We start from the raw sequence: 15,866 nt of genomic DNA on the forward strand, positions 1-15,866 counted from the left end.
AGAGAGGGGAGGCACGGCTGTGTCAAAATGCATGTCAGATGCTAGCTTGAAATATAGGTGGGCGAGCTGGCCAGGAGGAGGGTCCCTCCCCAGCGGGGCTGAGCTGTGCCATTGCCTGGGGGTGGAGGATGGAAGGAAGGTGGAAGCAGCCATGTGGAAACCTAATGTCCTGTCCAGTGTGGGGCTGCTCCTCTTGCTGAATCCATGGGTTCATAGACCAGAGGAATAGCTCTGAGGGGCTGTAGCCCACCCTACCACAGTGTTTCACTCTTGGGTCATATGAAACAGTTTCTCCATGCTCCCCATACCTTTCCTTTGCTGCTACACTAGATCCAGAGTGCATCTGCTGTGTTTGAGCCACTATCTGTAACAGTTTCTGCTTCTAGTTGACTCTCCATTTGCAGGAAACCTGAGCACAGGGGCTGCCCATCTTTTGACATCTTCCAGGCTAATGACTTGGGGTAATGACACATGACTGTCAGAGACACCCTGGCTGGGAAGGCCATGCATGGAAGGGCAACCTCTTCCCTCACTGAACTGGTGGCTTGACCTCTGGAGTTTTCTTGCTGGAGTTGTATAGGGGTGGCTACTTATCCTACATGGAGAGAGGTCTTGCTGCCAGTGAGGGAACCTCTTTCAGACAGCTGTCCAGGAGAAGGCTGGCTGGAAGCTGAGAGCATGTTAAAGGATGTTGTGCCCCATGGGAATCTACGTGCCTGGAGGTATCCTCCACAGGACGACTGGCTGCCTGTACACCTTGTGAAGGGATTCCTTAGGCTCTGAGTTCCACCCAGCAAGAGACAGTAGTAAGCTCTAATGCAAGGACTAACCCACTCCATGTCCCTTCCCTGCCCCACCTGCAGGGAAGCATGTTTGGAGGCACTCCAAACTGGTCCTGCTGGGTTGCTGGAGATGTATTTAGCATCCAGAAATACTGGAGCTATGCTTGGTTTGTGTGAGGGCATCTCTCAGATAGCTTGCAGACCTGCTGTTCACAGCCAGCTTGGTGACAGCCAGGAGCTGCTGTTGCATGAAATAGGGCAGCATGCCCAGCACAGGATGGCAGAGGCATCACAGTGACCCCGATGGGGGTCTTCATAGTGATATCATGTATGGCCCAAGACTTTCTCCTGGCCTCATGCAGGACATTCTGCAGCAATGCCCCCCATACAAACAGAGCCCGTGCTCCCACCCTGCTCCCTGCAGTGACTCCCACCCGTGTACCCAGAACCCCCTTGTGACCTGCAGCAGCTCACATGCACTCTCACGCCGAGCTGTTGCTCCAGTCCTCTTCCCCCCCAACAGCTTGCAAAGAGCAGAGGTCTTTGTCCCCTTCAGCAGCTTCCTCCCACACTCACATGCACAGAGCCAGCCCTCACACCCTGCTCCCTACAGTGATTCATGGCAGGGGTCACACAGAAGCAATGCTCCCAACCCTTTTCCTAAGGCCTTCTCCCATGCATATGCTTGCACAACCATGGTTGTCTCCCGTGATCCATGCACACCCACATGCAGCCCACGCTCCCACCCCATTCCCTACGGCGCCTCACACACAGCCAACACTCCCACCCCTTTCCCCACAGTGACTGCTTCATGCAAACACACATGCACACACACAGAGCCGGCACTTTGCCTGTTTCCCATGGCAGTTCTTCCCCCCAGGAGTCAGGACTCCTTCTCTGCTTCACAGGATGATGAAGTCTCATACACACTCAGCCCATACATCCACCCCATCACCTACAGCAACTCCTCCACATAGAGCCCCCCCTCCGCCTCGCACCCCCAGAGCCAACACTGCCCCCCCTTTTTCTCCAGTGACTCACACCCATGCACGTGCCCAGGCAGAGCCAGTCTTGCTGTTGCGCTCCCCATGGCAAGTCCCTACAGAGAGCAGAGCCCACACTCCCTCCCCATTGCCACAGGAATTATTTCTGAGCCTTTCCACTGCCTCATGTCTGGGCTCATGGGATGACACCAAGGGGAGTGATGTTTCCCAGCCCCCCCCTCTCCCCTGGAGGGAGAGCCATGAAGGCAGCTTTATTGCTGCTGATGATAAAGTTTTTTATGGAACCTGTAATCTCTTGACATCCTCTTCTACTTGGAGAAGGCTGTTCCTTGAGCATACCCCCATGAACACACTCCTGTGGGCTGCCACCACGGGCGGTCTGGGTGGAGCTGGCTTGATGCAAATCCCCCTTAATCTTCAATAATCATATTAATATAAAAGGTAACCATTTCACTTTGGAAAACAAAGGTGGCTCTCTGGCCTGCCAGGGAACCACTGGCATATGAAAGACCTTTCTGCCAGTATTTATCACTCTAAAATAAGATTTATGCTTCTAAAGCTCTCTCTTTTCTTTCATGCTTCTGAGCTGCTTCATTTTTCTCCCCTGAGCTTTCCTATTCTCTCTTTCTTGCTGCCTAACAAATTAGGCATCTAATCGCTGCTGGGGAGGCGCGATGGGAGAGCAGCGGGTTTATGTACAGCATCGTGTTGGGGTTTTTCACGGTTGGTCTTTAAGCTGTTTGGCCCAGCAAAGGTTTGGGGTCAGTGGCCGTGCATTTGCTCATGCCTGGGTGCACGGGTATGGCAGATGGTAACTTCAGGTTACTGCCTGAGCTCTCCCCATGCCCCAAACTGGCCAAAGGGCAAAACTGCAGAGCAACATGTCCTCGGGGCAGTCCTGTAGCCTGTACCTCAGCCCTCTGCCCTTTCTCTGTGCAGGGCCCCATTGCTGCTGGCTGGACTTGGAGTGATGCGAGCTTCCTCAAAGCAGTGTCCTTTGAGAAGCAGCAGAGGTGCTGTGTGGGTTTGTGGGCTTTCTCACTTCAGTGTCCTCCTGGGATCCTATTGCTTTGGGCTTCCTCATGTCAGGGACAGCTGGAGTTTGGGAGCTGTGAGCTTCCTCCTGACACATGGCAGGGCCAGCCGCGCTTTCAGAGAGATGATTTCCTCTCCTAGCCAGCACAGGTGAAATGAACCTGCTCAGAGCTGAGCCAGGAGGTTTCTCTTCTCACAGTACTCTGCCAAAACTCTCAGAACCTCTAATGTTGAGTGGCCACCCTTCAGTAGGGCCTGTTGATACCAGTTCAGTCCCTATAAGGGATGAAGGCTCTGTCTGCTCAGCAACTTGTAAACATCTTTTGTTGCATGAGTTTCTAGGGTGGTTCTACAGTTTTGGTTGGGGGGGGGCGGGGGGGGGTAGGGGGGTGGGGTGGAGGGGTGTTTGGGTTTTTTGGTCAGTTGGTGGGGTTTTTTAGGGGTTTTTTTTGGTGGATTTTTAAAAATGTTTCTGCCTAAGCCAACTCCTCTGTCCTGTAGAATTTTGAAGCTACAAGGCCAATTTCAAACAAATGTAACTTTAGGGTGGACCTCAGAGATCTATAAAATGTATGTATTTCATAAAAATAGGGGGATAAATGACAGAGAGAGAAAGCAAGGAAGAAACTTTCACAGAGCCCCATTAAAGGAAAGAGTGTTGTGTGAATCAACCCATGGTGGACATCTGAGAGGCTGCAGTAGAAGACAGTCTCTTTCACACACACATGCACACTATGGTCTTCCATGTCACAAAGTCATCAGACTTCCTGCTCCCTCCTCTCTTAGTCCTAAACTTCTCATGGCTTTTGGAGCATCCCTGGGCACAGTCACAGGTTCTTTGTTGCATGACTTGATGGTAACTCCTGCATAGATGGGAGCACCATCAGTGAGGCTGAGAAGGAAGGGCTTTCTGTTGTGTAAGTGCACACTGTTGCTACAGGCTTCTCCCATGGCACTATCCTTTCACTATAGCCAGGGGCAAAAGCAAGAACCATCCCTGGGTGCTGATTTGAAGCAGCTGCAAGGGTGCCAACAGACCAGTGTGTATTACAGAAACTATCCAGCTGGTGTGGAGACTCCCTTCAAGTAAGGCACCCACACCCAGTACCGTGTGCCCCTGAGAAAGGCAGCTCCCCTTTTTTGGAAAGTAGTTAGAGAAATCTTGGAAGGATGCTGAAGCCAAGAGGGGGGAGGCAAAGCCCCTTGGAGATGGTGTTTGTGCCCCGAGGCCTGCCCGCAGCAGGCAGCGCACTGAGCGGGGAAGAGGGCTGATGCCCAACTGCAGCACAAAGCATAAGAAAGCAGCAGGAGCTTTGGCCTGGTTTCGGGGTGTCCCCAGAGGAGCCAAGAGCGCTTGGCAGGTTTTTAATGCATGCATTTCAAATGGGAGGCTCTTAGCACCGTTTAAGCAATGGTAGAAATAAGTGCTGGCTTTTCCAGTGCACTGGGCCCCAGGAGGACAAGGTTGACAAAGTCAGGATTTCAGGCCCAAGTTGTTGTGGTACAAGTCTTTTTTGGTTGCCTTTCCACACCATTCCCCCTAGAACATGTGTCTTCTTGCAGTTGTGGTCCTTCCACTGCCTCAGCCCCTAGCTTGGCTCTGTCCCTCGTATCATGCCTGTCCACACTTTCAGCAGCTGTTTTTTAACCTGCCCTCATACCCGGCCATCTAACTACTGACCACACACCCAGGTCACCTTCTGTGCCACCTTGATCCCTGAGTCAGAGTTGTCTGTGGCTACCAGGACCTCCAGCTTCTGACTCAGATTTGGGGCTCTCCTCCCTCCATTTTGCCCTCCCTGCTCTCTCTTCTGAACAGGGGAACCAACTTTGTGGCCTTTTGCTTTCTTCAAATGCTCTGGTGCAAGGAAATGCCAGTAACAGTGAGACACCCATTAGTCGGGAACAAACCAGAGGGAAATCCTTGGGAGCTTGGAGCTGATGGATTGACTTTGTGCCAGTCAAGGAGGGTGCAGCCATTCATGGGCACAGTGCCACCCCTGTTCCTTGATGCTCTTGAATACGTGAGGATGGCCAAGAACCAAGGGCATGTTGTAAGAGCCGTCTTGGATTACACCAAGGAGTGTTGAACCTTATAGTTGGGTGGGCCCAGCACATGGGCGTGGTGACCTTGCACCTGACTTATAAAAAAGATTCCATGTCCCAACTTTTTCCCTCACCTGTAACCACAGCTTCCCTCCAAACCAGGTTCACCAAAACTCATGCACCCCCCTTCCTCAGCTCTCCTCTTGGCTGGAGATGCTTGTCCCTGTTCTTCCTGCCTACCGTCCATCTCTGTGTCTTCTTGCTCTATCATGTGAGAAGCAAGGGAGGGAAGCAGCCAGCTCCACTGACAGTACCTTTTGGGGCAGCAGAAAGGACAAAATATTGCTTCCTCGTGTTGTTGGACTCCAGTGCTGTCTGATTTATGTTCATGTGGCTCTGGACATTTGAAGGAGGGCATGGTGCTGACCCCCTTCCCTGACCTCTCCCTGCATGTGAGTACCAGTGTCAGGGAACAGTGAGGACCAGCTGCTCCCCAAAAGGCAGGTCAGGGTTGCAGTGGAGATGGAGACCAGCACTCCTACCATGTTGCTGCACCGGGGACTGATGGCACTGGGCTGAGCTGAAATGAGGTCTTGCGCCATGGGCAGGGGTGGAGAGGCCCTGCATTGGGCTGGGCAGGGCTAATTAAGACTTCCCTCTGGGCCCTTAAAACTAGTGCAGTAGTGGGAGGACAGGAGAAGGGGAAGACTGACAGAGTTTGTGTGGTTTTTCTACACAGTCATCTTGGGGACCCAAGGGAACCAATAAGCCTGGCTTGAAGAATGGTTTGTCCCTTCCTTTGGCCCATGGGTGAGACAAGGTTGTACAGCCATTGTGGGAGGTGAACACAAAGCAAGTCTTCCCTGCATGGTCACCTTCTTTTTGACACACAGCAGGGATAAAAAACACCTTCATTTCCATCCTCCCCCTAACCCAGACGCTGCTTTCCTTTCCAGACTGCTAGGCAATCTCTTCTTCCAAGCCTTCTCTGTGCTGTCAGACCACAGCTCCTTCAGTGGGATGGGGGTGGCTCTCAGCAATTGGTGGGACTGCTGCAGAGGAATGTGTTCCTGGCCTCAGTTTCTCTCTGTGCATCACAAATGAGTTACAGCAGACAATGATGACTTCAGCACAGCATTTGGAGCAGTTTGCATCACTAGAAGGGGTCAAAGCAAGGGGGCTGGGATGTTCTATGGAACTGGATATTGTGCAGGGTCTTTGGTGAGAGGAGAAAGACCAAGACATAATGAGAAGATGCTGGTTAGAAGGATGCTGGCTAGAGAAATGTGGGGCTAAGTTTTTCACTGCTTGCTTAGGGGCAGCCTCAGCTTCTCCCAGGGTGGACATCCTTTGGGCACCAGTGTATGAAAAGTATGATAGTATCTGCCACTCTTCTTCAGTGGAAGACACTGAGAAAATTGAAGAAGCGTTAGAGAAGAAGATATAGGGACAGAGATGGTGAGGGGGATTGGCTGTATCTCTGCATGGAGCCAGCTCTTCCAGAGGTGGGACAAAGCAGGGGACTGGAGAGCCAGATGTGCCTCCTATCTGATGCATCTGAGTAGGCAGTGTCAGGAAATTATTTCTCACTGGATTATAAAGCTGAGAAACAAAGCAGCAGACTGTAAAAACCTCTGCCTTCTGCTTCAGTGCTGGCTGATGCAAAAATGAGGCAGCAGCTGGAGGCCATCATATGACAACCATAAATGACATGAGTTTGGTGGCCTCAGATGATGGGCTGTGGGGAACTGAGGCTTCCTCTGTTTTTTCCATTGGTCTAGCTCTTCTCCCCCTCCCCTTCTCCATCTTGGCTTTACTTTTTGGATTATTGAATATTTAAGTGTTTCTCTGTGACACTATCTCTGATCCCTTAATCCAGCTGGCCTGGTAATTCCACAGACCCAAATCAGCTCAGATTTCTCCGCAGACGTAAGCCTTGTTCCTCAAGGGTTCACTCCTCCTCCATTTATCTTCCTTCATTTTATTTCTGCCCTTTGTGTCTCTGCTAGAAATTGGTTCAGCTTTTGCAGCAAAAGCTTCGGCAGTATCTTTAGTGAGCAGCCTCCCCAAAAAATAAAAGGGGCAAGAGGAGATTCTTATTTTTCAGTAAGAAAGAATAATTTTCTCTGTTTTCTTTATTGTTTTATTTCTCCTCAAAATTTATATAAAAAAGGGCAATGCCCACATGTTTTTCTCTGCTGTATGAAATGATTTCCTCTGCGCTGCCTGAGGACACCCCTGCCGGGCTCCTGTCTCAGCACAGTGGGAGAAGGGTTGAAGCTGCAGTGGGAGGGAAGGGTGCTCCAGGCTGCCCTTCCCAGTCAGGACCAGGAGCTTACCCAGAGCCCAGAAAGACACTGAAGCAAATGTCACTTTGTCTCTGATTCCTGAAAGGTGTCCTTTCCCACAAAGGGAGAGTGTTTATAGCCCCCAGGGAAAGGTGGCAAAGTAGGAAGGTGGAAGCTGTGCACCTCTCTTTGGTGGGGGGTGGGTGGGTGATGTGCTCTGGCTCAGGACTGCTGGGCTTGCTGGGTAAGGGACTAGAGGCTGGTATTTGACACACTGCCTACACCCTGCCCACCTTCCCCCCCGCAGCATGCTCAAGCCGGGCTGGCTCACCTCAACAGCCTTGTCCCTGCATCAAGAGGCAGGAAAAAAATTTAGAGCACAAATGGTTACACGTGGCTTGAATTATTTATCCCTCTTGCATCAAGGAAGGAAGAAACATGTTTTGTTTGGGGTTTTTTCGGGGGGAGGCTTGCCTGCATTTCCTCATTTCATGCATTGTGTACATCACTTTCAGGCAGCTGAGGCTGTGCTTGGGGCTTGCCTTTGTTTACGTGAGTAGTTCTTGAGCTGCCTGCAATAACAGCCGTATGTTTCCGACTCTCCCTCCCCTTCCCCTTCTGCCCCTCACGCTACAGCCTTCCCCCGGGTCCCTGGCTGATCACATTACTTAAGGGATTCCGGGTACCCTTACGCGTATCCCTGATATGAGATTACACATCGTGAGGGTTCCCTTCTCAAAGGCTTATCAGCATAGCAGGCAGTACTGCTCCTCTCTTGCTTGTACTCCCCATGATGCAGTTTCTTTCCCCATCTCCCTCGTCTCATGAAACCTTGCTGTCTATACTCTTATTTCAAAGACCCCTCCAACTGATGCCTCTTCTTGTGTCCCGTGTGCTTTCTTTTCCAGATTCCAGTTGACAGATGGATCTCACTTGTGCACACTTGCACTTTCCCTCTCTGTATTTTTGTTTTCGACATGTTTGATCTGAAGCTCTGAAGCTTCTCAGAGGGAACCTGGGAGAGAAGGAAGAGAAGGAGGAGGAACCGAGGGAGCGTGAGCGACAGAGGAGGCAGCCCTGCCTTGTTCTTCCAAATCCCGCCGTGGAGGGGCGGGGGAAGACTAGAGGGGGGAGGACTTGGGTTTGTTTTGGGGTGGGTTCGGTGTGGGTGGGGGGTGGGTGGGAGGGAGAAAAGTGGAAAAGGTGGGCAAGTCGCTCGTGAGCATCACAGAAGATTCGTTATCCTCGGTCTGAATTTTTGTTTAGAAAAGAAGCACAAGGTACTTCCCTTCCAGACCAACCATCCACAGTCATACCTTTTGTTGTGTTGGAAGCAGACTGCACATATTCCCCCTGCTCCATGCTCCTGGCTTCACCCAGAGGGCAAGAAGAAATAATGGTGAAGGCACCCAGTAGGACTGGGGTGCCCATGCCCTTCCATTGCTAAACACCAGTTACTGCCCTTTTCTCTTCCCTCTGCCCCTTCGTTTCCTTTTGCTGAGGTCCTGAGGTTTGGGGGTATTTTGGGGTTTTTTTTCTATCCTGATGAGGGCACCACTACAGACCATGATGTGCCTGGGATTGTGGGCAGCTGCCTTGCTCTGCTTGTTTTCCCCTGGCACCGTGCGAGGTGACTGCTGGCTGATTGAGGGGGACAAAGGTTACGTGTGGCTGGCCATCTGCAGCCAGAACCAGCCCCCATATGAGACCATTCCCCAGCATATCAACAGCACGGTGCATGACTTGCGTCTGAACGAAAATAAGCTCAAAGTGGTGCTGTACTCCTCCCTCAACCGCTTCGGCAACCTGACCGATTTGAACCTGACCAAGAACGAGATCTCCTACATCGAGGATGGGGCTTTCATGGGCCAGTCAAACCTCCAGGTTTTACAGCTGGGCTACAACAAACTCACCAACTTGACAGAGGGCATGTTGCGGGGCATGGCCCGTCTCCAGTTCCTCTTCGTGCAGCACAACCTAATTGAGCTGGTCACCCCTACTGCCTTCTCTGAGTGCCCCAGCTTGATTAGCATTGACCTGTCATCTAACCGTCTCAGTCGCCTGGAGGGCAACACTTTCACCAGCTTGAGCAATCTGATGGTGTGCGAGCTGGCTGGCAACCCCTTCAACTGCGACTGTAGCCTCTACAGCTTTCTTAACTGGCTGGCACTCTTCAACAATGTCACCAAGAACTATGACCGGCTCCAGTGTGAGACTCCACGGGAGTTCGCTGGGTACCCGCTCCTGGTACCTCGGCCTCACCACAACCGCAATGCCATCACCATCTTCCAGTCCATGTGCAGGGGTGGCACCATCCCCTCCCTCTCCAGGGTCAACCCCACCCCTTATACTCCTGACTCCCAGCGAGACCTGGATGAAGGCTCAGCCATCAGCCCTGGGGACTTCCTCTCAGTCAAGCCTCCAGCTTCCTCCACCACTGACTCCTCATTCAGTCCCAGCATCAAGCTTCATGATGTCACCATCACCTCAGCCATCCTGATGGTAACCATCCCCATGCCCTACAGTAAAATGTATGTTCTGGTCCAATACAACAACAGCTACGTTTCTGACATAGCAACACTGAAGAGCAAGAAGGAATATGTCACTGTCAACAAGTTGAAGGCCCACACTGATTATACTTTTTGTGTGGCCTCCATCCGCAACAACAGGCGCTACAACCACACTTGCTTGACCTTTGCAACCCGTAGCAAAGGCAGAGAGGACCCTATTTCCAGTACTTCCACCACCACCCACTATATCATGACCACCCTGGGTTGCCTCTTTGGGATGGTCATTGTCCTGGGGGTGGTGTACTACTGTCTGCGGAAGCGGAGGATGCAGGAGGAGAAACAGAAGTCCCTCAATGTCAAAAAGACCATTCTAGAAATGCGTTATGGATCAGATATTGATACCAGTAGCATGGTCCATCCTTCCCAGAAACTGGGTGAGCCACCAGTCATTCCTGTCTCTCGGATGTCCTCCATCCCTTCCATGATTGGGGAGAAGTTGCCCCCATCAAAGTCAATGGAAGCTGGAATGGAGACTCCTAAAGTCACTACTAAAGGCAACTACATTGAGGTGCGGACTGGTGGTGGGGATGGGCTGGAGCGAACCCAGAGGGATGAGGACCTGAGGGAGCTTGACAATGGTCAAGGCTCAGCTGCTGAGATCTCTACTATAGCCAAGGAGGTAGACAAGGTCAACCAAATCATAAACAACTGCATTGATGCCCTCAAGCTGGACACAGCTTCCTTCTTGGGTGGTGGGACTGGGGTTGACTCAGACATGGCCTTTGAGTGCCAGTCCATCCCAGCCAGTTCCTCGGGTGGGCTAGAGCGGCCCAGCTTTCTTTCCCCACCCTACAAAGAAAGCTCCCATCACCCTTTGCAGCGCCAGCTCAGTGCTGATGCTGCTGTGGCCAGAAAGACCTGCAGCGTCTCCTCTAGTGGCTCCATCAAGAGCGCCAAGGTCTTCAGCTTGGATGTGCCTGACCACCCACCACTCAGCAAGTCTGACTCCAAATACATTGAGAAGAGCAGCCCACTCAACAGCCCTTTGGATCGTCTTCCCTTGGTGTCCCCGGGCGCCATCCACCACTTGGAGGTCAAGCCTTCCTACCACTGCAGTGAGCACCGTCACTCCTTCCCGGCCCTGTACTATGAGGAAAGTGCTGATACCTTGAGCCAGCGGGTGTCATTCCTCAAGCCACTCTCCCGGTCCAAGCGAGACTCCACGTACTCCCAGCTCTCCCCCAGACACTACTTCTCGGGCTACTCCTCCAGCCCTGAGTACTCATCAGAGAGCACCCACAAGATCTGGGAGCGATTCCGGCCTTACAAGAAGCACCACAGGGAGGAGGTTTACATGGCAGCTGGGCATGCCCTGCGGAAGAAAGTTCAGTTTGCCAAGGATGAGGATCTGCATGACATTCTGGATTACTGGAAAGGAGTCTCTGCTCAGCAGAAGCTGTGACTCTCCCTCGCTCTTACCAAGGAAACAATACAAAACAAGACCCCCCCACCCCACCCCAAACCTGAAAAAAATATGCCACTTGACTGTGAAAAATAAACCAACAACAAAATACTCCCAACAAATACAAAACTGACAAAATCGTTTCTTGAAGTTTACAACAACAACAGCAAACTCTCACACACACAGACACACAGACACACACACACACGCTGAATTGTCTCTACTGTGTTACGGGGACCATAGTTCTGCCTGCAGATGGTTGGGAGGAGCATCCTGCTCTGACACTGTGGTAACAACAACTGTGGGTGGGTGGGAATGGCTTGGGAGGGGGTGGCAGTGGTAGCAGGGGAAGGGCAGGGATGGACACTCACTGGGCACGAAACAGCTGTGAACTATTGCTCTTTCTGATCTGTTGAGGGCTGATTTTTCTTTTGAGTAGGAGGGGAGGACTTTGATTTAGAAAGCTTCTCTGCCCACCTGATACACCTGCTTTTCCAAATCTTCCGTTACTAATTTTCTCCTAATTTCCTTTGGCAGTGGAGGCTTTTCTCTCTGTTCTGTCCCCTTCCAAGATAGATGGGATTTGTTGGAAGAAGTTCTCTCACTTCTTTTCCTTTGACCTTCCCTACCCTTTTTCTGTTAAGGCTCTCTAGGCTTGCACTTTTTGTCTAGATACTTCACGAACCTCTATCCTCTTCAGAGGAAGGAGACGAGTTGTGAAGGACCAAGGGAGGTAGGACCTGGTGTAGAACAGGTTCTGTGCCCTTGCTCCTCTTCCCGCCTGTCTCCTGCTGTGTTGTTGCTGATAAACACCAGCAATTCTGGAGTGATGGGCATTCTCCAGGCCTGCTCAGAGTGGGGGAGGGTACTATTGAGCTCTTTGACATGGCAAGTCAGGTCTTCAAAGAGTGGTGGAGGAAAAGGCAGGAAGGTCTGGTGTCTCAGAGGTGTAAAGAGTTCCCATCTCCCCATGAGTGTCACAGATCAGAGGTCCTCCACACCATACACATCTGGGATAGAAGAGAATACCAGGCTCTGGATGGCAGTGTACCTTTGAATACTTGGAGGCCCTAATGAGAGACAGAGCAACACATCACCCTGTAAATCCTCCACCTCCTCATAGTTAGTTGTGACAAACATTTCATAGGGATCCTTTAATGCCTTGTCAAAACCTGGTTTCACTTGCTCTGTCCTAACCTCTGTCCCTTGGGTGGAAGATCTTCCACAGAGCTGGAAATAAGCCTACTGCCCTCTCCACTTAATCCCATTTCTAAGCAGCCCAACAAAGCACAATCTTGGCACCACCTCCCACAAATTTCTCTTGTCAGGCAGGGGTGCTGTCTGCTGAGTGCATTTTTATGCAGCACAGTGGGCCTCCTCTCCATGAGCTGCACACTCCAATTCTTGACAATCGTTCACCTCTATCCGGATGAGGGTGAGGGCCTGTGCTGTGTTGGCCTTTCCTAAGTGGCTATTTCCTTTTTGAGGCACTCCTCAGAAGCCTCAGTGTTTTTGGGGGCCCTGGGAGAAGGATGAGGATGTAGGAGCTTCTCTGGGAGGTATTTACATGTTGCCTGCAGAGAACCTGCCCACTACCTGTCAGGTGGGAGCACTGCCAGCTACAAGAGCTGGTTTCTATGCCACATGTGACATGACTTCATCTTCTGTAAGTGATGAGCATCAGTAGGCAGAGCCTGATGTGCAAAAACTAGAGGGGAGATCCCCAGTATCTAAACTTGTGAAGATTCATGGGCTTCCTTCCTTGTAGGGATGCTGATGGTAACAATCCTAAGCCAGGTCCTGATCCCATTGCCTCAGTCTCCTTCACTGTCAGCCTGCTTCCCCACAGTCCAAGCATCACTTTGCCTCTAGTCCAGAGGTATTCATGGGACTAACTCCACACTGTAAGAGCCAGTCCAACCCAGAGAAAGGGGGCTGTGTGGACACACACATGTGTTAGGTGCATGTGTGTATGTGCAGGAGGATGAAGGAAAGTCACATCACTGCTGCCAGGTGTCCTTCCATTCTGGGACAATGCAGCAAATCAAGACAGGTAAATGCTGAGAGAGATGCTTAGGCACAGCAGAGACCTCTCCAGCTACCACATGGGGCAGGCCCAGTGGTCTTACAGCATGGTGACCATCCATGCAGGAAAGACTAATGGCCGGGGCACAGAACTGGACCAGAAAAGGGGGATGACATGAAACAGGGACAAGAAAAGGCATGGGGAGATGGAGTGCTGTTCCTCTCTCCACCTCCTTCCTCCCTGTGCTTCTCTGCTGTGTGGTCTTGCAGTCAGTTCCGCTCAGTCTATACTTTGAGGGGAGCGTTAACCTCTAATGGTTTCTGCTCCTTCCTCCCATCACCCTAATGAGGCAGAAAAGAAAGGTCAGGGATACAGCTATCATAAGACCCTTCTTTTGCCTGTGGTGGGGGTAAGGCTGGGTAGGAGGGACAAGCCATTTCTCTCCTTACTGTAGCCCCCCACTCCAAACCAGTGGGTGAAGTTTGCACAAGATGGACTGTTCTGTGGGAGGAAGAGGGCAAGGAAGGGGAACAAAGTGTCTCACCTTCCTTCTTCCTCCTTTTTTCCTTGTCCTGCTCCCTCCCCAGGGATGAGGGCTCGCAAAATGACGCCAGCCCTGTTGGAGGAAAGCAGATTTAACGTTCTATTTGCATGACAATTTTACTGTATTTTTCTGAGCAAACACCTGTTGTGTATGTGCCAGTTTGTTGGAATTTAACCTCCTCCCCCAAAGTCTTTCCTGTTCTTGTCCCTGTTTTCCCTACTCCTTTCATTCATCCTTGATGTGATTTTATGAGAGACTCCTACCAGTTTGGGAGGGAACACACCTCAGAGAGAACCCAATCCAATCAGCCCCATAAAAAACATTCCTTCTTCTTTCCAGTGTTTCCCTCTCCTTGCCCCAAATGTGGTCTCTCAGCTGCTTTTCAGGGTCATGTGCGTGAAGGGGGAATGTATTGTATACCAAAGGCCTGCTCTTTCTAGGGGTCATCAATTCTCCTAATTATTTAGAAACAGGAGTCAGGTCCATCAAGATAGATCTCCTAAGATAAATGGCCGCTACCATACCCATGCCCGCATTACTCTGTCCCAGATCAAGGCAAGCAAGCAACTCTTTCCCAGTAAGGCACTTCTTGGGGAAACAAGGAGTGCCTCAGGTGCAGGGAAGCCTCTGATACAGTGAAAGTTTAATGTGGAGCTGGTTACAATCACTTAGCAGACCTCCCACCACTTTCCTCTCAATGATTGCAGGGAGCTCTGGATTAGGTCTGTCCTACCCCTCCTCTCATGTGGGTGGCCCTGGCAGAGAGCAGGGCACAATGAAACCTTTAAGGCCTCTGTGGTGGGGAAAAGCATGAAGAGACTTACTGAAGTTTCTAAGCCCTCTATGGCTTGGCTTTGGCAAGAGTCTCTCTTTCCTGCTTTTTCCTAGGGCAAAGTGGATCCATAGGGCAGAACTAGGATCAGCCCCTTTCACACTCTTTTTCTGGGTTAGTGACTCTTGGCAGGGGAAACAGGGGTGTAGTTCACCTCACTGGAAAGTGTGGAGGGTGAGGAATGGGGTTGGGTGCTGACCTGCCCTCTTTCTCTAGGACAGGCTCAGAGGCAAGCCTGGGCTGGGTTCCTGGCCCCAGAAGAACAAAGGTGAGATCCTAGATGTGCTCTTCCTGTGGGGCAGAGCTCTTCCACATCCCTGCTGGTGCTGCCCCAGCTTATGCTGGGGAGACATGTTCCCCTCTCCCCCACTTCACTCTTCCATGCTGAATAAATCCCTCCCGAGGCAGGTGTGAAATATTCATGACTGACAAATGAAGATTTATGTCGGGCTGAGGAGGCCTCTGCGTGTTTGCAATGCTAATCAGGCTGCCTTCCTGGAGGAGGCTCTGCCAGGCAGGCTTGGGGGAAGGAGGGGGAGACACAGGAGGGAAGGGGGAAAAGGAGTTGAGGAAGTGCAAGGAGGGGCAGACACAGAAGGGTGAGGAATGTGTGGTGGGACCAAGAATGGGGAGGCAAACGGAGGACAGGTAGAAGGAGTTGGAGAGGGTAGGGAAGAGGGATAGCCTGGAAAGACCAGGGAAAGAGATGTCTGCTCTGGCAACAGTGGGATGATAAAGGGAGAAAGGGACTAGCAAGAGAAAGGATTGAGTGCAGGGGTGGAGGTCCTCTGAGAGGAGGTGGTGAGTGAGCCAGTGGTGCCTGAAGAAAAAAGCTGGGCAGACTTCTTGATGAGCTGTGGCCCCACTCTGTAGGGCAGCACTCAGCACTACAAGGTGGGCAGCTGCCACAGGAGCCGGACCCAGGGCCCCGAAAGCACATTTGCCAGGCTTCTTGCCGATCAGAAAGCTCAGCTGCGTCTGGAAAGACACAAGCCACCAGGAACTTGGAGAACGCGCCCTCCACTGCTACCACCTCCTTCAGCCCAAGCTGCATGCAAGAAGAGCCTCATGGAGCCGCATCCTCTTGCTGGAGCCAGCCTGCTGCTGTCCTACGACCTGAGGAGGAAGGAGCATCTTCAGGGTGGCTCGGTGTGGGACAGACACTGAGTGCCACCCTCCACTGGGCTGTGGTGGTCTCTTGTAGGGCTGGTAGAGGCTGCTGCAACCCAGTTGCCCCCTGCCCACCCTGGCTGAAGCAGGTGTTTTTGGGTCTTTCCCCGAAAAAGGGTCAGAGGGGAGTGTCTGTTACCTCCCCCTCCCCCCTACACACGCACGCA

The 15,866-nt window shown here is 51.8% G+C and overlaps 1 protein-coding gene across 1 annotated transcript; it reads left to right on the top strand.

Annotated features, from left to right (window-relative positions):
* Window positions 1–8,700: 8,700 nt before the first annotated feature.
* ELFN2 (extracellular leucine rich repeat and fibronectin type III domain containing 2) lies at window positions 8,701–11,127 on the top strand (the record flags this gene model as incomplete). The annotated part of the gene is made up of 1 exon (XM_084269275.1): window positions 8,701–11,127. One exon carries the CDS (start codon window positions 8,701–8,703, stop codon window positions 11,125–11,127), a length of 2,427 nt encoding a protein of 808 aa, XP_084125401.1.
* Window positions 11,128–15,866: the final 4,739 nt, after the last annotated feature.

The sequence above is a fragment of the Gallinula chloropus genome (assembly GCF_964237585.1).
Source record: "Gallinula chloropus genome assembly, chromosome: 1".
Taxonomy (NCBI): Eukaryota; Metazoa; Chordata; class Aves; order Gruiformes; family Rallidae; genus Gallinula; species Gallinula chloropus.